Here is a 23,430-nt window from a genome sequence, read left to right on the forward strand (position 1 = left end):
CCCTGGGTAGTAGTGACCATGTAATTTTGGAATTTACAATCTTGGGGAAAGGAAAAACTGTACGTAGTCAGACATACGGGCGAGCAAATTTTAACAAACTTAAACTTATGCCAGGTAGAATCACATGGTCAGAAATACTTAAGGAGAAGGGAGTTCAAGAAGGGTGGGAGTTTCTTAAAAATGAAATACTGAAGGTGCAATCATAAACCATTCCTATGAGAAGGAAAAATGGGAGGAGCCTAAAGAGGCCAGGGTGGCTCCATAAACAGCTTTTTGAACAGTTGAGAAATAAAAAAGACTCATTTAGGAAGTGGAAAAAGGGCCTTATAACCAAAGAGGAATATAAATAAATAACTAGTGATTATAGGTAATTCACAGTGGGTAGCCGTGTTAGTCTGTCTGCAGTAGTAGAAAAGAGCAAGAGTCCAGTAGCACCTTAAAGACTAACAAAAATATTTTCTGACAGGGTATGAGCTTTCGTGAGCCACAGCTCACTTCTTCAGATACAGCTAGAATGTGAATCCATCTGTCTTTAAGTAGAGGAGAGTGAATTCAGACAAGCATTAATATGTAAATGTTAACAGTATGTAAATGTGAATAGCAGGCGGGATGGGATTAGGTGTGGTATGCAGAATAGTCTGTGATGTCCAGGGGAGAGATGGGTGTGGAGAAATCAGCATTGATAATGAGCCATGAGGAGCCCCGTGGCGCAGAGTGTTAAGCTGCAGTACTGCAGTCAAAAGCTCTGCTCACGACCTGAATTCGATCCCGACGGAAGTCGGTTTCAGGTAGCCGGCTCAAGGTTGACTCAGCCTACCATCCTTCTGAGGTCGGTAAAATGAGTACCCAGCTTGCTGGGGGTAAAGGGAAAATGACTGGGGAAGGCAACTTCAAACCACCCCACAAACAAAGTCTGCCTAGAAAACGTCAGGATGTGACGTCTCCCCATGGGTCAGGAATGACCCGGTGCTTGCACAGGGGACCTTTACCTTTACCTTTTTAATGAGCAATGAATGCAAGGTCTTTATTCAGCCCAGGTAAATGCATTGTCTTTAGTTTGAATATCAACTGTAATTCAGCAGTTTCTCTTTCCAATCTACCTTTGAAATTCCTTTGTAAGAGAACTGCTACTCTTCAATCTGCAACAGAATATCCTGGAAGGTTGAAATGTTCTCCCACTGATTTTTGAATATTGTGGTTTCTGATGTCAGACTTAGGTCCATTTAATCTTTGTCTAAGAGACTGACCTGTTTGTCCAATGTAGATTGTGGAAGGGCATTGCTGGCATGTGATGGCATAAATCACATTAGAAGATGAGCAGGAGTATGAACTTGAGATAGTATGGCTGACATTGGTGGGTCCAGAGATGATGTTCCTAGAATCTATACGAGGGCAAAGTTGGCACCTTGGTTTGTTGCAGGCCTTGGTGCCAGAGTCCATGTTCCTGTTAAGTAGTTTATCATCATGGGCGAGAAGTTGTTTTAGGTTAGCCGGCTGTCTGTAAGCAAGAAAGGGATGCCCCCCCCCCCAGTGCTTCAGCAAGGGAAGTGTCACAATCCAGCGTTGGTTTTAGGTCCTTAATAATACGTTGGACTGGTTTTAGTTGGGAGCTATAAGTGACAACCAGAGGTGTTCTGTTGTGATACCCAGGCACAACCTACTACAAGATAAGCCCAGAGAGAATGACAACCAGAGGTGTTCTGTTGTGATACCCAGGCACAACTTACTACAAGAAAAGCCCAGAGAGAATGACAACAGAACTCTGGCACCAAGGCCTGCAACAAACCAAGGTGCCAACTTTGTCCTCATATAGATTCTAGGAACATCATCTCTGGACCCACCAATGTCAGCCATACTCTCAGGTTCATACTCCTGCTCACCTTCTAATGTGATTTATGCCATCACATGCCAGCAATGCCCTTCCACAATCTACATTGGACAAACAGGTCAGTCTCTTAGACAAAGATTAAATGGACCCAAGTCTGACATCAGAAACCACAATATTCAAAAACCAGTGGGTGAACATTTCAACCTTCCAGGACATTCTGTTGCAGATTTAAGAGTAGCAGTTCTCTTACAAAGGAATTTCAAAGGGAGATTGGAAAGAGAAACTGCTGAATTACAGCTGATATTCAAACTAAAGACAATGCATTTACCTGGGCTGAATAAAGACCTTGCATTCATGGCTCATTACCAATACTGATTTCTCCACCCCTATCTCTCCCCTGGACATCACAGACTATTCTGCATACCACACCTAATCCCATCCCGCCTGCTATTCACATTTACATACTATTAACATTTGCATACTAATGCTTGTCTGAATTCACTCTCCTCTACTTAAAGACAGATGGATTCACATTCTAGCTGTATCTGAAGAAGTGAGCTGTGGCTCACGAAAGCTCATACCCTGCCAGAAAATATTTCTGTTAGTCTTTAAGGTGCTACTGGACTCTTGCTCTTTTCTACTAGTGATTGTAGGGAGAGTGTTAGGAAAGCTAAAGTTCAGTATGAAAGAGATGCTAAACATAAAAAAGGGTTCTTTTCCTATGTATAGAGTAAAAATAAGAACAAGAACAAGATAAGCCCATTGCAGGGACCGGAAAGTGAAATTATAACAGGAGATGAAGAGAGGGCAGAACTCCTCAATTCCTACTTTTCAACAGTCTTTTCTTGTGAGGGAAGCGGTGCTCAACATGGCAAAAACAGAACACATGATAAGGGAAGGGATTTGCAGCCGAGGATTGGCATTGGGGTAGTGCACAAACACCTAGTTTCTTTAAATTAAGTCCCCAGGGCCAGATGAATTGCATCCAAGGGTACTCAAAGAACTTGCAGATGTAATTTCTGAGCCTCTGTCCATTATTTGAGAAGTCTTGGAGAACAGGTAAGGTGCCAGAAGATTGGAGGCGGGCAAATGTTGTCCCCATATTCAAGAAGGGGGAAAAGGAGGATCCAGGTGTCATGGTCTCTGACATAATTATGGTATTTTGTGTACATATGCAGAATTAATTCCATGTAGAGCTTGAACACAACATATAAAACTGAACCACAAACTGTAGAGGTTTAGGTAATGAAAAGCCTGGCAACAGCATGCAAAATGCAAATGTCCTTAGAACAGGCTGACTGAATTCTCTCAAGGTCTGAATTCTTTCAAGAGCTAACTATCTTGCCCTGGTCTTGTCCTTGAAGAGAGAAGAACAAAGTTATTCTTCACTATCTGCCAGAAAGGTGTATCTAAAATTACCCTTTCTGATTCAGCTGTCAGCTGCTCATATCTCGAGCAGAAAAATCCTGCTATCCTTGAGGAGGTCTACTAAAAAACCTCAAGGCTATAAGTGCAGTAAGATTCTTGCTTTCTATAACCTTGCTGAGGGCTGTTTCCTACTGACCAGATGGTTAAATGTTACAATGTAAGCAATAATTGTGTTTTATGATTTATATAGTTATATATTGTATTGTAGATTTCTAAGTAGTCTCATTTAATGCGTATTGTACTGATGATGAGAATGGTATGAAAATTGAGTATATGGCGTGATCATGGAGCTCAGAGACACTGTCCTTCAGTGTTACTCCTCTGAAGATGCCTGCCACAGCTGCTGGCGAAACATCAGGAAAGAAAATACCAAGACCACGGTTACACAGCCCGGATAACCCACAAGAATCAGAAATGATTGTTTATACTTTAAGCAAAATAGACTGAAAGGAAAGGAAGCCCATATTTGGTCATGGGGAGAAGCTGAACCTGAACAGCTGCAACTAAGACATTATTGCACTGCTCATGTTATCTGAAAGTGGGGAGAAAGATATCCCTCCTGATGGTAAAATCAACACCCTTAATGAGTCTGAAACAGTATAAATACAGCCATAGTAAGCCCAGAAAATCAGAACCTTCCAAAGGCTCTCAAGAAAAGGCTGACTGGCTTAAATACATTACTCTAGACTTTATGAATTAGATACTTTTAACTGAATCAGAATAATTTGACTGTTATATTTTAGAAGTTGGATTTTGAAACTGAATAGTATGTAAGACTTGCTTGCTTTTACTTCATACATTGTAACTACATACATTGTACTTTCACAAGAGTTTTTATAGAAGTGTTAAAGACTTGATAATCTGCATTTATACATATTTTACTAGAAGTATATCAATAAAAACACTTGCTTTTTTAAAGTAGGTAAAGTTGTTGAGTCCTGCTTACTCGACTGGCTGAATAAGATAACTTCTCAGTAAGTGATACAATCTAAGAGCCTGTCATCTGAACAGCACGACACGCATCACAGGTAACTACCAACCCATCAGCTTGACTTCTATACCGGGAAAGGTTTTTGAGCAAATCATCAGTCACTCCTTGAGCATTTAGAAAGGATGGATCTGATTACTAAGAGCCAGCATGAGTTTCTCAAGAACAAGTCATGTCAGACCAATCTAATCTCCTTTTTTGAGAAAGTTACTATCTTGCTGGATCAGGGGAATGCTGTAGGGCTGTTGGGAAAAAAATCGGTTCAATTTGGATTCGGCTGAATTCGGCTTGAAATTCAGCGTTCCCGAATAAATTCGGCCATTTAAAGCCATTAAAAACACATTTGCACCTTTCCGCGGCTCTGGAGAAGGCATTTTTGGAGGTAGAGGTCCCAAACTTTCAGGGTAGCTTTGAGGGACCCTACTTGCAAGAACCCCCAAGTTTGGTGAAGATTGGGTCAGGGGTCCCGAGGTATGGGATCTGGAAGGGGTCCCCCCATCCGCCCACTGGAATGAAGAGGAGCTGGCAATCCTTAATGTGTATCTAGAGAGCGGCAAATCCAAGGCAAAACCTCCCATTGTTTCTCGTTGGCTATTTATGCATGGAAGGTTTTGTTTTGGATTTGCTGCTCTCTAGATGCACATTTCCCCCAGCCAAATTCTCACAACTCTGCAGGGGGGCTTATTGTTGAGATTTGGAAATATGGATGGGGGAAATGTGCATCTAGAGAGCGGCAAATCCAAGGCAAAACCTCCCATTCTTGTGGACTGATAAAAGGCGGTGTTGTTTACAATTCACTCTGCTTTACCTTGGGAGCAAATCCCCACCGCAGCTCTTACTTCCGAGAAAGCAGGCCAGAGGCTCAAGACTGCCCGCCCTTTTCTCCACATTTCACTTCCTCCTGTCACCGCTTCCTCAGCCCCGGGGGCACCCAAAAACAACAAAGACCCGGGGGGTTGAGGGAGGAGACAATGTGGCTGAGCTGTCAATGTCAGGGGAAAAGAGAAATCCTGAGCAGGGACACCCGCGGGGGGGGGGGGCAGGGAGGGGAGGAATAAGCAGGATGCTGCATTCCTCTCCTAAATGCTTGTTTTCCATAATGTTGTTGCTGACATTCCTAATGTATTATTAGAATTTAAAAAATCTTTTAGTTCACCCTTGACACTGCAACATTATATCCTTGTAAAGTAATAAGGTATCATTCAACAGCCATCTTCTAAGACCGTTCAAATCAGAATGAAAGAGAATCTGGGGAGGCTTGTGATCTGCAAATGTCCCAGAAAGAATGTTTGCTTGATCTAATTTGCTAATCAAACTTTGGAGATCCAACCCATATCAATCCTTGAATAGGTATTGTGTCTGTTAGAATAAAAAGTATAGTCTCTTTCTTTGGGATGCTTATACCTCCATGCATCAATTAAATTCCAGTCTTCAAAAAATTTAAAAACAATTTTTGGTAGCTTACTTCTTTTTGATTGCCCCGATTTATCCAATTTTAAATCCATTACTCCATTCATGTCACCAAAAATCATTATTTCTCCTGTAAAGTCCTGTAAAATGTCAACAAAAATCTTGAAGAACTTTTCTTTCACATTGTTGGGAGCGTATGTTTGCAAAAGTTAGCTTCTCTCCATTCGCGCCTTGCGTTAGCAAGATTAAATATCTTCCTTTTTCACCTTTTATAATGTCGAGAACCGTCCACTTATTACCCTTAATGTAAGTGGCCACACCTCTTTTTTTAGATGATGATGAAGAATATAGCAAACCTAATCCTCTTGCATTGAAGATGTCCTTCGAATTTATGCTTTGTGTGGGTTTCTTGTAAGAAAATGACATCTGAGGATAATTTCATAAGTTTTTGGAAAAAATTCCTTTGAATTGGCAAATTCAGGATATTAATTGATGTTATGTTGAGTTGATCCATCCTAACTTAAGGCACTCGCTTCATCTACTTTGGAACTTTCATCCTCTAGTTCTTCTCCTTCAATCACAAAGGGTTGAACTTGATCTGAATCCTGTTCTTGTTCAACCACCTGAAGCGATTCTAGGGAAAGTATCTGTTTAATGGTATTTAACAAGAACTTTATTTCTTGTTGCTCTTTTCTTGGGATCAACGGCTCCAGTTGTGAAAGCTGTTTGACTACCTCTAATAAGTCTTGTCTTTTCTGCATTTTTAATGCTTGAAGTAGTTCATGAGACTGTTGATCTGCGCCTTCAGGTTTTCTACTTGGAGATGTCGATGGTTGAAAGGAAAGTTCTTCTATGAGATTATCTGCTTCTTCTTAATTTTTACAATTCTCATCCCTGAGGGTAAGGAAATCCATAAGGCATAAGGCACAATCTAAAGGAATTTGTTTTTGGTGAAGTAGAGTTCTTAGTTCATCAAATTGTTTTCTTTTTTGTATTACACTGGCCGGTAAATTGGAAAAGACTTGGATCTTTTTTCCTTTATAGGTGAGTGGATCATCTCTTTGCGCACAAAGAATTTCATCTCTCACTCTTTGGTGTGTAAATTTAACCAATATGTCTCTGGGTATTTTCTTTCTTCTGGCATATGAAGAATTTATTCTGTACATTTTCTCTATCTGTAATAAGTGATCTCGTAGTGCATATTGTTCTTGAAGAAGAGCATGTAATTCCTGCTCTAGGTCAGGGGTCTCAAATTGCTCTTAGAGGCCTCTAAATTTAAGGTTGCTTTCATGGGTTATTATCTCCTGAAGGTCAAACCATTCTTCTGATTTCTTATGCTTAAGCTCATGGAGTTCCAGCGTATCTCTTTGTTCAGCCAATTCCTCTTCAAAGGCCTTCTGTTTTTGTTGAGTGCTTTGATATCCTTTGCATTATCATCTATCTTTTTTCAATTCTTGAGAGGGTCATTTGTATTCTATCCTCTGATTTCTTTGTATTATCTTAAATTAAATGTTGCATAAATTCTTTCAACTCATCTATCTGTGGAATGAAGTCAAATGTATGCATATTTGGTAACTCTTTTTGCTTTGCTTTTTTAGTTGTCTTTGGTTTCATTATCGGTTGGGGTGGGGCTTCCAACCCAGTTTCAGGTATTTCAAGAAGTTTCTCTAAAGATGTTAGTAGTTCCTCAGCTGAACCTCCTGTCATTACAATAATTCTTGGAGACTGTCTTCTTTTGGATAAGTTCAGATACTTTTTCATACTACTAACAGATATATATCCCCCTTCTGGATGCACACCTTAACGTGGTGAGGGGGGTTGAGTGTGTCAGGGAAGCCGAGAGCAATACCGTAAGGGGTCTAGACTCTATCAAGAGACTAAACTCCTAACAGAGTCACTCAAGACGGAATGGTCACAGCTGAGACACCAGACGAAGATGCATCCACCCCCTTAAGGGATTAAGGGCCACATCTGCAGAAGAGAACAGGCAGTTCCAATGGGGATGGGGGCAGAGGAATCCCTGAAGGTTAGCTACTGGGCAGCAGCAGTAGTGGAAGGTGACACTGGCGGAGGATCTTTCTTAGACAACGGCAGTGCCACTACGGCTAACCCTGGTTAATACTGTGCAGAAGAAGGCGCTGGTAAACCACTTCTGACCAACCCTTACCTTGAAAACCCTATGATGAGACAATCCGAAATGAAAAAAGATATAGTGCTGGAAGATGGGACCCCCAGGTCGGATGGCACTCAATCTGCTACTGGAGTAGAGCAGAGGACAAGTACGAGTAGCGCTGTTCTTAATGATGCGATTGGACTAAAGCCGAAAGGACTTTCAGTGGTTGACATGAATAGATGCAAAAGGAAAGTCCGAAGCTGTTCGATGCATATAATAGGAACATGGAATGTGAGAAGCATGAATCAGGGTAAGCTTGAAATTGTTAAACAAGAAATGGAATGTATGGACATTTCAGTCCTGGGAGTAAGTGATGCTCAAAATCTTACAGCAAAGGCTGTTACCATATATGGAATGAGAAATGCCTGATGTTCAAGCTGGTTTCAGAAAAGCAAGAGGCACTAGAGATCATATTGCAAATATACGCTGGTTACTGGAGCATACGAGAGAATTTCAGAAGAAAATCAGCTTGTGTTTCATAGATTACAGCAAAGTTTTTGACTGTGTGGATCATGAAAAGCTATGGCTGGTTTTAAAGGAAATGGGTGTGCCAGTACATCTGATCATTTTGATGCGCAACCTGTATTTTGGACAAGAGGCCACAGTTAGAACAGAATATGGAGAAACGGAATGGTTTCCAATTGGCAAAGGTGTCAGACAAGGATGTATTTTATCTCCCTATCTCTTCAATCTATATGCAGAACATATAATTAGGAAAGCTGGATTAGATTTAGATGAAGGTGGAGTGAAAATTGGAGGGAGGAAAAACAGAGTTGCACTTACCTGTAACTGTTGTTCATCGAGTGGTCTTCTGTGCAGGCACGCATGGGACTGCGCTTGCGCAGGCCAGCCGCGGAGAACTGACTAGAAAGCTTTTACGAGCTTCAGAACGCCTGGAGCGCTCCCCCTCCCCCCCGTCCCAGGCAGAGAGCAACGGTCCGCCCAACGGTCATGTGACGGAGGGAGGAGGGGCGCTCCCCCCTCAGTTCTCTCTTCGCCGCCGTGGAAGACCACCATAGCCACCAAGCAGTAGCCCACAGCGGGGAAAGGAGGGAGGGATGCGTGCCTGCACAGAAGACCACTCGATGAACAACAGTTACAGGTAAGTGCAACTCTGTTTTGTGCCATACTATTTCTACATTTGGCACAGTTGTTAAATAAGATTATATTGGCAAAAAAGAAATAAAATCCTAAAGAGAAATTTTCTCTGAGGTAACAGAAAAGACGCTCTGAAACCAAGCTAGTGCTCTCTCCACGGCGGCGAAGAGAGAACTGAGGGGGGAGCGCCCCTCCTCCTTCCGTCAACTGACCGTTGGGCGGACCGTTGCTCTCGGCCTGGGACGGGGGGGGAGGGGGAGCGCTCCAGGCGTTCTGAAGCTCCTAAAAGCTTTCTAGTCAGTTCTCCACGGCTGGCCTGCACAAGCGCAGTCCCATGCGGGACTGCACAGAAGCCACGAAGATGAACATTAATAATTTGAGATATGCTGATGACACTACATTATTGGCAGAAAATAGTGAAGATTTGAAACGACTACTGCTAAAAGTTAAAAGAGAAAATGCCAAAGCAGGACTACAGCTGAACATCAAGAAAACAAAAGTAATGACTATAGGAGAATTACACAACTTTAAGGTTGACAATGAGGAAAATGAAATTGTTCAAGACTTTCTATTCCTTGGCTCCACCATCAACCAAAAGGGAGACTGCAGCCAAGAAATCAGAAGGAGATTGAGACTGGGAAGGGCAGCCATGAAGGAGCTAGAAAAGATTTTGAAGTGTAAGGATGTGTCACTGGCCACCAAGACTAGATTAATTCATGCCATTGTATTCCCTATTACTATGTATGGGTGTGAAAGCTGGACAGTGAAGAAAGCTGATAGGAAGAAAATAGATTCCTTTGAAATGTGGTGTTGGAGGAGTGTTACGAATTCCGTGGACTGCCAAAAAAAAACAAATCAGTGGGTTATAGATCAAATCAAGCCTGAACTGACCCTAGAAGCTAAAATGACTAAACTGAGGCTATCGTATTTGTCACGTCATGAGACGACAAGAGTCACTGGAAAAAACAGTCATGCTAGGAAAAGTTGAGGGCAGCAGGAAAAGAGGAAGACCCAACAAGAGATGGATGGACTCAATAAAGGAAGCCACAGCCTTCAATCTGCAAGATCTGAGCAAGGCTGTCAAAGATAGGACATTCTGGAGGACTTTCATTCATAGGGTCGCCATGAGTCGGAAGCGACTTGACGGCACTTAACACACAACAGATATATGCCTACAAAAATGACTGCAAATAACTCAATTGAAAGCAAACAGTTGCTAGAATGAATTCAAGATAAAAGTCACTAAAATCTCTGAATATAATATAATCAATGGGTCATTGCTTCACTAGTACCATAATATGATTCTAAAATAATAAAAATTGGATCTCATAATAGGTTTAGTTAAAATTTTAATAAGTTAGCTAAGTTAATATATTTGTTTGGTAGGGGTAGTAAAATATTATTAAAAGCCTGTTATGTTCGCAACTGATTAGTATAGATACAGAAAATAAGAAAGATAAGCTATACGAATAATAGATATACTAAAACCTGGTGGTACAGTGTTAGTGCAAGAGAGTGAAAGGAGAGTTAATCAATAAGAATTGCTGAAAATTGGCTGTTCTTTTTTAATAATTGTTGGCCAGTAGATGGCAGTATAGCTCCAAACTGTAAAGTTCATGTCTCTCTTTGATTATGAGCTTCCGCTGATGAAAAGGAAAAGAAGGAAGGGCAACGATGGTGCTGCCTCGAAACGAAGTCCACACCAGTCAAAATAGAAAGTCTTACAAATTGTGACCAAACTAGTCTCCAATACTGTAGGGGGGAGGGACAAGAGGCTGCCAGGCCTTCATCTCCTGAAACCACTCACAGGGTCAGCAACTTTCAGTTCCAAGAGCCTGGCCCCAAGAGTCACAGCGCTCCATGCTGGCACCTGGCCAAATCCCCAGCCAAGCATTTGTGAATCTCAGCAGCACCGCACTCGTTCGCTTGCTCACTCCCTCACCTGCTCACTCGCTTGACTGCGGGCACCCTACTCGCCCTGTCTCCCTAGCCGTCAGCCACATCTTTCTTCACCCGGCGGCATCCGCCTTTGCTCAACAGCCCTTCAGCTCTGCTCCCTCTTCTATCTACCACGGAGTCAGTCACTACTCACTCTCCCAGTTATAATCCTGGTTGATCAGTTCTTCATTTACTCGTAGCTTTATAGTTTTGTAGCTTACAGTCTATTAGCCCTTCACGGTGCTAAATCACTTTCACTGCTGTCGCCCCCCCCCCCCCCACTCTCATTTCAAGTAGAGTCACTACTTACAGTCTTCCAAACAGAAGGTGGGCTGTGAGCAGCTAGGATCGCCTAAGCTGCTCTTCAGCCATCTTCCGCCGGAAAAACCAACTCCCACCCTTCTTGAACTCCTTTCTCCTTAAATATTTCTGACCATGGGATTCTACCCAGCATGTTTAAGTTTGTTAAGATTTGCTCTCCTAAAGTCCAATTTATATGTCTGACTTCGTACAGTTTTTTCTTTCCCCAAGATTGTAAATTCCAAGATTACATTACTACTCAGCATGCCTACTAATTTAACCTCATCAACCAGTTCTTCCCTGTTGGTGAGAGATCAAAGATAGCAGATCCCCTTGTTTCCCTGTCCACCTTCTGGAATATGAAGTTGTCAGCAAGACAAGTCAGGAATTTATTGGATCTTGCATTTTTAGCAGAGTTGGACTTCCAATAGATATCCGGGTAATTAAAAATTTTCATGACCACCATGATAAATGTGATAAATGTCTCCTCCAAACCCTATGGTTCTATGACTCTGGGTATACTTCTGCCTTTTGTAAGACAGAAATTCTGACAGAGAGGGGAGAAGCTGCTCACTTGATCACCGTAGACAGCACATCTGTCACTAGCTGTGCCTCCTGTTTTGAACAGTTTGTTAGTTCCTGCCAACTTGGAGCCAATGCAGTTCGTTGCTTGTTCCTGCTATTGCTGAGAAGTGTTTTATCTGAAGCATTATTTCGTGCTGCTGTTGTTTTAAGTTGTCTGGAAAGAGGAAAGTGAGGAGCATTAAAGCACTGCACTGAATGACGCAGTTAGTGCACCAATGTCTCTAGACAAAAGGGGCTCAGATATTGTCCTGTGGCTTAGTTGCTAAATTTCCCCATATCACAGGAGTGAAATGGAAGGTTTCACTTGTCTGAGCCTGTGTAGCATAGGGGTTTCACCCATGCAACATGTTACTTGGCCTTCAGGACATTCTCACATACTGCTTTTCCCAGCCACAGCATACCTATGTTAAGAAAAAATAACATGTAAAACAGCCTTCAAATAGTAGAATCACAAGAGTATGATTTGCCCAACATTTATTATTTCCTTATTCCTTCAAAATGCACTGTAGTACTGTTAGACACTAGCAACAAACAGCATCCTGTTTATATATTTTGATAGAGAGCCAAAATCCTTTCTGCTGAGTTTGCTACAGAGGAACGGGAAAGGGTTTTTTTGTCTTACCGGTAGAGGAAATGCTGGGGCAATTCACCAGAGAAGTTGTCCAGGAAATCATCAACTGAGTGAGACCTGGCTGTGACCCCCAAGTGCATGAGGAAGGGCAGGGGGGGCTCTGGCTTGGCCCACAACTTTCTGGCCTCTTTGTGCCTCATTTGTCTCCTCTGGCTACGGCTGGCAGGGGGGTTAGGTACGCTGTTGTTTTTAATGGGGGGAAGAGTCTGTTGGGAAGGAATTGAAGGCATTCTTTATTGAGTGGTTCCTCTGAAACTAACCAATAGAAATATCCTGAATGCAACAATTTTGAGAAAAGGGGGAAAAGAGAGAGAGGATATGCAAAGGAGTGGGGTTGAGTTTCTTTTTATTTCACACAATATTCTGCATTTCTCTTGATTTCCTTATGAATTAGGCTGTTAATCCTTTTAGGGTAAGAACTACCAACCCCACCCATACCACACAATCCATTCTGAAACTTTAAAGATTAAATAATACAGAACCCAAAGCATACCATTCCGAGGGCTCAACAGAATTCTCTAGGACACAGAGGCATTTGGCAACACCGAGGACATGAGCTTCTCCCAAGTTTATCAGCAGGACTCATAACAGATTCACTGAGAGTGTGACTAACAAATGCTTTCAGACATCTCTAACAACTGAACTCCAGTTAGACATGATTCTCCTTCTCCAGAGCCTAACTTAGGGGGAAATGGCCAATTGGAAACAGAAGCTAGCGGTGAACATTGCCTGGCAGCTGTCATACTGTCTCCTCTCACTCTCCCTAGAGCAGGGGTGTCGGGGTCATGAAAGGAAGGAAGGAAGGAAGGAAAGGAAAGGAGGGACAGAGAGAGAGAGAGAGAGAGAGAGAGAGAGAGAGAGAGAGAGAGAGAGAGAGAGAGAAAGAAAGAAAGAAAGAAAGAAAGAAAGAAAGAAAGAAAGAAAGAAAGAAAGAAAGAAAGAAAGAAAGAAAGAAAGAAAGAAAGAAAGAAAGAAAGAAAGAAAAAAAAGGAGGGAGGGAGACAGAGAAAGAAAGACTGGGAAACAGCCTCCCCCTTCAGCCCGGGCCGCGCTAGCGGCTCTGCGTCCAGGCAAAAGCCTCCCACCCCCACTTGCGCCAGCGGCGCCACAACCCAGAATGACTGGGAAAGGGCCTCCCCACCCCACCCCCGGCTGCATTAGCAGCCTCGCAGCTCAACGCAACCGGGAAATAGCCTTCCCCCCCACCCCCAGGCACGCCAGCAGACTCACGGCCCTGCGCAACTGGGAAAGAGCCTCCCCCTTAGTCGCTGGCCACACCAACGGCCTCGCGGCCAGGAAAGACTCCCTCCCACCCCCGTCCACGCCAGCAGCCTTGTGGCCCAATGCGACCGAGAAAGAGCCTCACTCCTGCCAGCGGCCTTGTGCAACCGGGAAACACCCTCCCCCTTTATCCCCAGCCACACCAGTGGCCTCACGGCCTTGTGCAACCAGGAAATAGCTTTCCCCCCCCACCCCCAGCCACGCCAGCAGACTCGTGGCCCGGCGAAACTGGGAAAGAGCCTCCCCCTTAATCACTGGCCACACCAGTGGCCTCGCAGCCAGGAAAGAGACTCCCTCCCACCCCCAGCCGCGCCAGCAGCCTCGCGGCCCGGCGCAAACAGGAAAGAGCTTCCCCCTTAATCACCGGCTGTGCCAGCAGCCTTGTGGCCCAATGCGACCGGGAAAGAGCCTCCCCCCACCCCCCCAGGAGCCTCACGTAACCAGGAAACACCCTCCCCCTTTATCCCCAACCGCACCAGTGGCCTCGCAGCCCGGCGCAACCAGGAAAGAGCTCCCCCCCCGGCCACGCACTCAGCAAAGCGGCCCGGCCTAACCAGGCAGAAGTTTTCTCTATTCCTTCCCGGCCACGCACGGGCCTCAGGAAGCCCAGAAAAGGCCAGGGGAGGGGGAAAAGGGGAACTAGGTGCCTTGGTTCTACGGGCCGGATAAAAACCCTCCGTGGTCCGGATCCGGCCCGTGGGCCACATGTTTGACACTCCTGCCCTAGAGCAGTTTTGCAACTTTAAAAAACTGCCTTTTAAAAAAAAATTATGCACAATTAACTTTTTAAAAGTTACATAAATGTTAAGGTGGCCAGCCAAACCAAAGCATGTGGTGAGGGGAAAACTCAGCCACTGAAGCAGTCAAAGAAGAGGTCTGTCTAGTATTGTTTATCTGGTCCTTCTCCAAAAAGATCAGCAACGTACATTTTTTCTTTTTCTCCTCACAACAAGCCTTTGAGGTAGGTTAGGGTGAGAGTGTGCTACTGGCCAAGGTCACCCAGTGAGCTTAATGGTAGTGTGGAATTTGAACTCAGGTCTCCCAGTTCCCAGCCCAACACTGTAGCTTGTACACCATACTGTTAATTGTAATATGAATATGAGGGGAAGCTGGGTTCATCCAGCCAAACAAAAAACTGAGAACTCCTGTTGTGTGGTATGCCTGTACCAATATGTATCATGCATGCCTACTAGGGAAAGACCAAGCAAACTTGGATATTGCTACCCACTCTTTCTCCTTGTTCCAGCAGCAAAGCGCCATCAAACACTACAGAAAGGCAATCCAGCCCAAACACAGCCAACAAATGCTTTGACACCCAATTATTCCATAGGCATGGCATTTCCATTTTATCGCAAACATGTTTTGAATACATGTTCTGAATAAGCACTCTATCAACCATCCTATTCAATCAGTCCATTTGAGTTGGGAGATACAACAATGTTACCTTGTAGTAGTTTTGTTACGGTCATAGACCAGCACATATATAGGCAATGTTACCTTGTATTTCCGGATCTCTGTAATTGACATAGAGGGCTGTGCTGACTCCAAGGATTTTGAAGAACTCTAAACAAAAGTTTGCACATAAATGTTTTAGTCTGTTTTCTGCTCTCAAGGAGGCTCACAGGAATGAAAAAAATACAATTAATATTAAAATTCAATACAAATATTTTGTGGCAAAGGGATTTTCGTGATGGAGGGGAACCTGGCCGCTTCCTGCTCTACCTCTGATGGTTTTATAGGTGGCAACTGCAAAACAGCCTGAGAGGTGCTCTCAGCTATAGCTGAAGTCAGGCACAATGGAAGGGAGACTGGCTGCTTCTTCCCCTCCCTCACATGACCCCATTCATGGCAACAAAGGATACAGAAGAAAATAAACAATGATGTAGTGTTGGATAAATTACATGCAACCAGGTTTTGATGTTCTGTCAGCACAGCACAGCATTCAGATCAGCAGTCAGGGGGAAAGAGAGCTTTACCCTTTCCCTGTCATCTACTTTTCTGATCAGTGTCACATCCTTCCGTATTGCTGTTCCCCCAGTGGGATGGGATTCAAATTGTATTACACAGAAATGCACAGGAAAGAGCATCTTAAAGAGGAAAAACAGCCTGCCAGGAAAGGCTTAAGGTTTCCCATTTTCTGTGCTGTTCCTCTAATCAAACCTACAGACACCAAAGTCTTAACTATAATAAAAAAGTGTTGGTGCTTCATTGTTTGTGCATAGTGTATACTGTATTTACCCAAGAGAAAGACTATAGTCGTCCCCTGCAAAGTCTGCTGCCAAGAAAAAGACATGGTCATCTTATATTCGCATCCAAGTTAAAAGTATGTATATTATTTTTAAAAAAACTTTTTGTTTATATTGTTTGTATCTTACATTCAGGATCATTTTCCTTTCAGTTAAATATAGTGGTTTACTCCTGGGACTCCCACATGACCAGTTGCTCCCATATCCCTGAGAAGGCTGCATTAAAAATATTCAACAAGCAGAAAATCCTGAATTATACATTCAGAACATTAACTGCAAATGAAGGTAAAAGTAAATCAAGGTACACTAGCTTAACTGATATCCTTCTGAACCTCTATGTTGCTTTACTTTTCCCTGGAAAGGGGATACTGAAGACAGTGTTGACATCACTCAAGGAGGATTTTAACTATTATCCTGGCTAGCAGCAATACCTCATTCTTTGTTCTATAGAACCCCTCCATACATTACATTTTAGGTGTATACTGAGATATATTCAGTGTACTCCTTAAAGTGGGCCAAGTCCTATGAGGAAAGATTGAAGGAGTTCGGTATGTTTAGCCTGGAGAGGAGACGACTGAGAGGTGATATGACAGCAATCTTCAAGTATTTGAAAGGGTGTCATATAGAGGATGGTGCATAGTCTTTTTCTGCTGCCCCAAAAGGTTGGACCTTCCTGGAGGGTTTTAAGCAGAGGGTAGATGGCCATCTGTCAGCAATGCTGATTCTATGACCTTAGACAGTTCATGAGAGGGACGGCATTTTGGCCATCTTCTGGGCATGGAGTAGGGGTCACTGGGTGTGTGTGGTGGGGGGAGGTAGTTGTGAAATTCCTGCATTGTGCAGGGGGGTTGACTAGCTGACCCTGGTAGTCCCTTCCAACTCTATGATTCTATGACTGGAACCAACAGGTTGAAATTAAATCAAAAGAGTTTTTGGCTAAAAATTAGGAAATACTTCCTGACAGTTAAAGCAGTTCCTCAGTTGGAACTGGCTTCCTTGGGAGATGGTGGGCTCTCCTTCTTTGGAGGTTTTTGAGTAGAGGCTAGATGACCACCTGACAGCAATGTTGATTCTGTGAACTTAGATAACTCATGAGAGGGAAGGCAGCAAGGGATGACAATGCTCGGTTCTCATGGCCCTTTCTTACATGTCCAGGGTAATGCTGATCACCACTTTGGAGTCAGGAAGGAATTTTCCTCCAGGCCAGATTGGCCAGGAATCCTGGAGGGTTTTCGCCTTCCTCTGGGCATAGAGCAGGGGTCACTGGGGTGGGGTGTTGTGATTTTCCTGCGTTGTGCAGGGGGTTGGATTAGATGACCTTGGAGGTCCCTTCCAACTCTATTTTTCTATGTTTCTGTAAAGAATGTAAAGTGTAAATGCAGCAAGCATACATTTGTAAACATGCATCCCATGTCAGGGAATCATGATTGACTGCAACTACCAGGTTTGTCTTAACATAACTTGTGAACTGGCCTTCAGCATCTGTGACTATGGATGGAAAACACCTACAGTTCTGTACCAATAGTGAAACCTGTCAAACCATTGAAGTGTTTGCAATCACAAAACTGTAGGAGAAACACAGACATTGTTTTTTTCTCAAAATTCCCCCGACTTTGCTCTGCTTAAGTATGCTGGTTCCTCTTTCAAGGTGCAGATGGCCATGTGTAAGACTACAATCTGATATTCATAAAGGGAAAAACACTTGTCAAGGACGCAGCACTGGTATCAAACATCTAATGTCCGAGAAAGAAATTTTCAGGACTGACATGTGGCTAACATGAATGCCACCAAGGGAAAGAGCTTTTATACCAGCATAGAGGTCATCCATATGCTCATACGACATAGCGTCCTTTGTCCTCTTCCCAAACCACCTTAATGCTTCCCTACAAACCAGAGGTGGCCCTATCGTGAGCACAGTGGGGACTAGGGCTGTCAATTCGGTTCGTCCCAAACTGAAAAACAGCCGAATTTCCCGATTTGGCGGTTTTTAGTTCGGATGGAACCGAACTCAAAAAAGGCGGGAAAAGGGGGAGCCGAATTCAGCGAGTTCGGGGTGTTTGGTGAATAAATTCAGCAAATTCAGGGTTCGGCACAGCAGCATAACCGTTAGTTAGTAAGCAGCATTCTCCCCCGGCCAATCGGTGGCCAAGTGTCAGATAGGGCTTCTGACAGCTCCAGTCCCAAACAAGATGATTTCCCCGCAAACAAGATGGGGTTCTCCGTGCACTCCTCCCCCCCCCCGTTTTGCACACGAACTCCGGCCAGGGATATACATTTGTATTGGGACCTGCCCGTGTAAATCTCCCATCTGATATCGGGTCCCGTGCACAAAGCCGGGAGCTCGGCCGTCTCCTCCACTGATTGCTCTTAATGGTTTCTGTTTCAGTTTTACTTAAGTCGTTACCAGCAGGAAACAACTACATTGTCTCTTTGTTTCTATAACCCTATTGTATCAGTCCTATATATGTATCCTCTCCACCCCAGTCATGTATTCCAGCCTTGTTTGCCTCCTTACTGAAATCATTGACCTTCGGAATAAATCTTTGAATCGCTGCTCTGCCTGGATTCGAGTTCTATTGCCTGAAACGCCGTGTATTTGCTGAAGCCTGACATTAGGCTGGAATCCATCTTTTTTATTTTCTACTAGTTAGTTCTTGAGAAAGATGTTCCCCAGTTCGACCCGATCCGCCGAACTGATCCGGCAGTATGAACGCCTCTGCCTGTCGGAACAGCAGGGAGCGGTCCTGCCCCGGGAAGAAGCAGCCCCGAGAGGAGCAGACCCAAGCCAGGAAGACGTAACCCTGGGAAGGAGTCCCTCAGAGGTTGCAGAGGGGACACCACGGTCGCCAGACAGTACGTCCACCAATCAACCACAGGGCCAAACTTCGATCACCTATATCGAGGCCTGCTGGAGGACCTATACTCCAGGGAGGAGGAACCGCTCTGTGGCCGAGCTGCAGTCACCTCTACCCCGTACCCCCGAGAAGAGGAACGCCGTCTTCTGCAGGAGCAGAACCACAACCTGACCCGACAGAAATGGGAGCTTCAGGACCAGCTGGAGATCCTAAGGAGGGGGATGACGGTGCTAGCAGGGATGGTGCGAGGACTCCGATCGTCCATCGGCGCTGCGACTACCCTCCCCATTCATTCCCCTCACACAGTCACCCGGGACCTGCAGATTTCTTTTGATGGGACCTGCGCCCAGTTACCCCACTTTCTACTGCAACTTTCTGGTTTCATGAATGATTAGGGTGAGACTTTTCCTTCCGAAGAAGCCCGGGTGCGGTACGCCATCGGGCTTCTAAAGAAGGAGGCAGTAGAGTGGGCGGTGGCAGCGACAGAGGTTAACCCTGAACTTTTGCGCTCCCTCGATGATTTCCTGGAAGCCCTGCACCGCCAGTTTGAGGACCCTCACCGGGCAGAGAGGGCCAAGATTGCTATGTGCAGATTAAGGAAGGGGTCCCAGTCTGTGCTAGAATATGCCCAGGAGTTCCAGTCCCTGGCGTGCAAGGTGCGAGAGTGGAGCGAAGCCACCAAGGTCCAACACTTCCGCGAGGGACTGTGCTGGGAAGTGTTGGAGGGCTGCCTGACTCTGGGAGACCCTGACACTGTGGAGGGCTGGATCCGGTTGGCAGGGAAAGTAGAACACCGCAAGCTAACCCTGCAGTTCGCCAAGGATGGCCCGGGGAAGGAACCCCCCTCCAGAGGCCCGACCAAGGGGAACACTACAACGGAGGTGAACCGAGGTGAAGGGAATCGAAGCCGTTTCCTGGATGAGAGAGCGCGCCGCTTCAGAGAAGGTTCCTGTGTACGTTGCGGTAGGATGGGACACTTTGCCGCCAAGTGCACCAGCGGATCGCCCAGGCAGGCAACAGACAAGAAAACCTGCGGACCTGGAACCTGTCCCGTGTGAACATCGCTGCTGTTCCAGAGATGTCTCACCGCCAAAAAACGAAGAAAGCTTCCTGTGAGTGAACCGGCACAGGAGGCTACTTTGCAAGAAAACGAGCCGGTTCCGACCTGGGTGAGTGACCAGGGGGAGACTCTCCTGGTGCCCGTGGTGTTAAGGAATCCCCAGGGAGGGGATCCAGTTGCAGTAGTGGGCATTTTGGACTCTGGTTGCTCCAGAACTTTAATTGACCAAGACGTATTTAACCGATTACAATTGGGGGCGGTGGAGTTGAACCAGCCCTTGCGCTTCCGTCAAATGGACGGGAGGGATCTTCAGGGGGGTCCTGTTCATTTGCGCTCTGACTCTGTGTTGCTAGGGGTGGGGGATCACTGGGAGCAAATCAACCTCACCATAGCCCCTGGGATCTCTTACCCGGTGGTTCTGGGAAGCAATTGGTTGGCGGGTCACAATCCCAGCATCGACTGAGCACAGCGTCAAGTAGTGTTTGAGTCCCCCCAATGCAGGTGGCATTGCAGGGAGGACATGCCCGATGGGGGGAGGGTGATTGCCGCGACGGCAATTCCCGTAACGCTACCCCCGGAATATCAAGACTTTGCGGAAGTCTTTGAGGGGAAGGACTGTGACTTGCTACCCCCTCACCGCACCACGGACTGTGCCATTGAGTTAACGGTGGACATGAAGCCCTCCAAGGCTCGGGTTTACCCCATGAGCCCTCAGGAAAAGACTGTATTAAGGGAGTTTCTGGATAAGAATCTGGCCAGGGAGTTCATCTGTCCGTCCAAGGCTGCATTCTCCTCACCCTGCTTCTTCGTGAAGAAGAAGGGGACTTTGGACCTCCGGTTATGTGTGGACTATAGGGGGCTTAATGCAGTTACTGAAACAAATGTGTACCCCATCCCCCTCAACCCTTCTCAGCCAGCTACAAGAGGGCAGGGCGTTTTCTAAACTGGACTTGGCGGAGGCCTACTACCGGGTCCGGATTAAGGAGGGGGATGAGACTAAAACAGTTTTCTCGTGTTGCTTTGGGCTTTTTGAATTCTGTGTAATGCCTTTCGGGTTGTCTGGAGCTCTGTCCTGCTTCATGCAACTTATCAATGAGATTTTGCATGATCTGTTGTTTCAGGGGGTCATCGTATACCTACATATTTTAATTTATTCACGAGACCTGGAACAACACCGGAAATTGGTGCGGGAGGTTTTGCGCTGGCTGCGGGAACACCACCTGTACGCCAAACTGTCCAAGTGTGCCTTTAACCAAGACGAACTTACTTTTCTTGGGTTTGTGGTGTCTCCCAACGAGTTGATTATGGACCCTGAGAAGGTCCAGGTGGTCCAGGATTGGGAACCTCCCCGGACCCGCAAACAGGTTCAACAATTTCTGGGCTTCGCAAATTTCTACAGGGGTTTCATCCCAGATTTTGCTGAGATAGCCCTCCCGATCACGGAACTCCTTAGGACCAAGGGGAGGGGCCAAGCAGCCACTGCCACTAACTATCGGGTAGCATGGGATGATCGATGCCAGGCGGCGTTTGATCTGCTTAAGAGCCGGTTTACTACCGGACTCTTCTTGGCTCACCCCGACTGTTCCCAACCTTTTACCCTGCAAGTGGACACTTCCGACAGGGCGATGGGGGGAGCACTCTTACAGAGGGATGCTCAGGGGAGGTTCCGACCCTGCGCCTATTTTTTCAAGAAGTTCTCTGGGGCCGAACTCAACTGGCCAATAGGGGAGAAGGAGGCCATGGCAATTAAACATGCCCTCACGGTCTGGCGCCAATTCTTGGAGGGGGCGGTGGTACCGTTTGAGGCTTGGACAGACCACCGGAACCTCGAGGCCATCCTGGGGCAGAGGAAACTCTCGGCCAAACAGCTGAGGTGGGCAGGTTTCTTTTCTCGATTCCGCTTCACCATTAAGCATGTTCCCAGGAGGGTGAATTGCCTGGCGGACGGTCTCTCCCGTATGCCGCAGTACGATTGCAGAGTCGAGCAGCCGCTTGGATCCCTTTTTACCCCAGAACACCTGGGCTTGGACCCGGAGGGGGCAAGCGCAGGAGTTCTAACCCGGGCCCAAGCCCAAGCAGCGCCCCCCTCACCTGCCCTGGCTCTTCCGCAAGGCGGAACGAGCGGTGCCACTCGTCTCCCAGGGGTTCGGACCCGGGCCCAGACCCGGGCGGCTGGTACCGCACCTGTACCAGACCTCCAGCAAGAGGAAACACCCGATGCCTCCCCCCCGGGGAGTCTGAGCCCGGACGGCGGGTTCTCCGCCTCCCTCGGCCCTTCCACAGAGGGAGACTCATGATTCCCCCCGTTCCAGGAGGTTCCTGGAGATCTGCCCTCTGCCGCAAAGACCAGGTGGGAGGAGGCCCTCCGCGAGGAACGAGGGGATGGCCCCCTTGGGGTGGAGGAATCTGGGACCCCGGAAGGAAAGACTTATGTTCCCCAGAAGCTGCGCCGGGAAGCGCTAGAATGGAGCCACAGCTCCAAGACTGGGGGTCACTTTGGTTTCGTGAAAACCCTACACCTGGTACGGCAGCGCTTTTGGTGGCCAGGGATGCGCCAGGACATAGATGGTTTCGTAAGGTCCTGCTACCAATAAACATCTCATGGGAAAGCCCCCTGGACTACTGAAACCCCTGGAGACCCCGGAGGCTCCCTGGCGGGTGATTGGTATGGACTTTGTAACCAATCTCCATCCTAGCCAGGGTAAAACCGTACTTTGGGTCATCACGGATCTGTTTTCTTAGCAGATCCACCTTATTCCATGCGAGGGGTTGCCCTCAGCCCACAAGTTGGCCCGCCTATTTGTTCAACAGATCTTCCGCCTGCACGGTTTTCCTCGGAAGATCGTGAGCGACAGAGGTTCGGTGTTCCTGTCTAAATTCTGGCAGGCTTTTTGGGAATTGTTGGGGTACAAGGTTTATCGTCAGCCTATCACCCCCAGACGGATGGGCAGACGGAAAGGGTGAATGCTGTGGTTGAATGCTATTTGCGCTGCTTCACCAATTATCACCAGGATAATTGGGTCAACCTGTTACCCCTGGCGGAGTACGCCTACAACAACTCTGTGCACTCTGCTACTGGGCAGAGTCCCTTTAAGACTGTTTATGGGATAGAATTCGACCCTTTGGGGGCGGTCCCCCTCCCGCCGGGAGGCGACCCCCCTGGAGGTGGCGGCATGGTCTAGCACTGTCAGAAATACTTGGCCGGGACTTGTTAAACAGTTGGACCAGGCTAAGGAACGATACAAGGCGCAGGCTGATAAACACAGAGTGCCTCAGTGGGATCTAGTGGTCGGGGAAAAGGTGTACCTTTCCACCAAGAACTTAAAGTCCTTGCGTCCGTGTAGGAAACTATGCCAAAAGTACGTGGGTCCGTTTACCTTATCCTGAGTAATCAATGAGGTCACTGCCGAACTGGACCTCCCCAAGACTCTGCAAGGGGTACACCCTGTGTTCCATGTGAGCCTTTTGAAGCCCTTTTCTCCTACTCCCGGTTGGCACCCTGAACCCCCGGCGGCGACGCCCATCATGGTGCAGGGGGAACAGCATTTTGAAATTTCCAGGGTCCAGGACTCCAGGCTGCGGACAGGTCAGCTGGAGTACCTGGTGCAC

At 46.3% G+C, this 23,430-nt stretch overlaps 1 protein-coding gene across 1 annotated transcript in view; it reads right to left on the reverse strand.

Annotated features, from left to right (window-relative positions):
* CFAP65 (cilia and flagella associated protein 65) overlaps positions 1-23,430 on the reverse strand; it is a 144,682-nt gene that overhangs the window by 17,774 nt on the left and 103,478 nt on the right. The window contains exons 27-30 of the mRNA XM_056852046.1: positions 21,913-22,005; positions 18,884-18,970; positions 12,371-12,585; positions 11,738-11,902 (exon numbers count right to left, since the gene is read on the reverse strand). Of these exons, the coding sequence (XP_056708024.1) occupies positions 11,738-11,902; positions 12,371-12,585; positions 18,884-18,970; positions 21,913-22,005 (560 nt within the window). The remainder of the gene's footprint in view (positions 1-11,737; positions 11,903-12,370; positions 12,586-18,883; positions 18,971-21,912; positions 22,006-23,430) is intronic.

The sequence above is a fragment of the Euleptes europaea genome, chromosome 6, assembly GCF_029931775.1.
Source record: "Euleptes europaea isolate rEulEur1 chromosome 6, rEulEur1.hap1, whole genome shotgun sequence".
Classification (NCBI taxonomy): Eukaryota; Metazoa; Chordata; class Lepidosauria; order Squamata; family Sphaerodactylidae; genus Euleptes; species Euleptes europaea.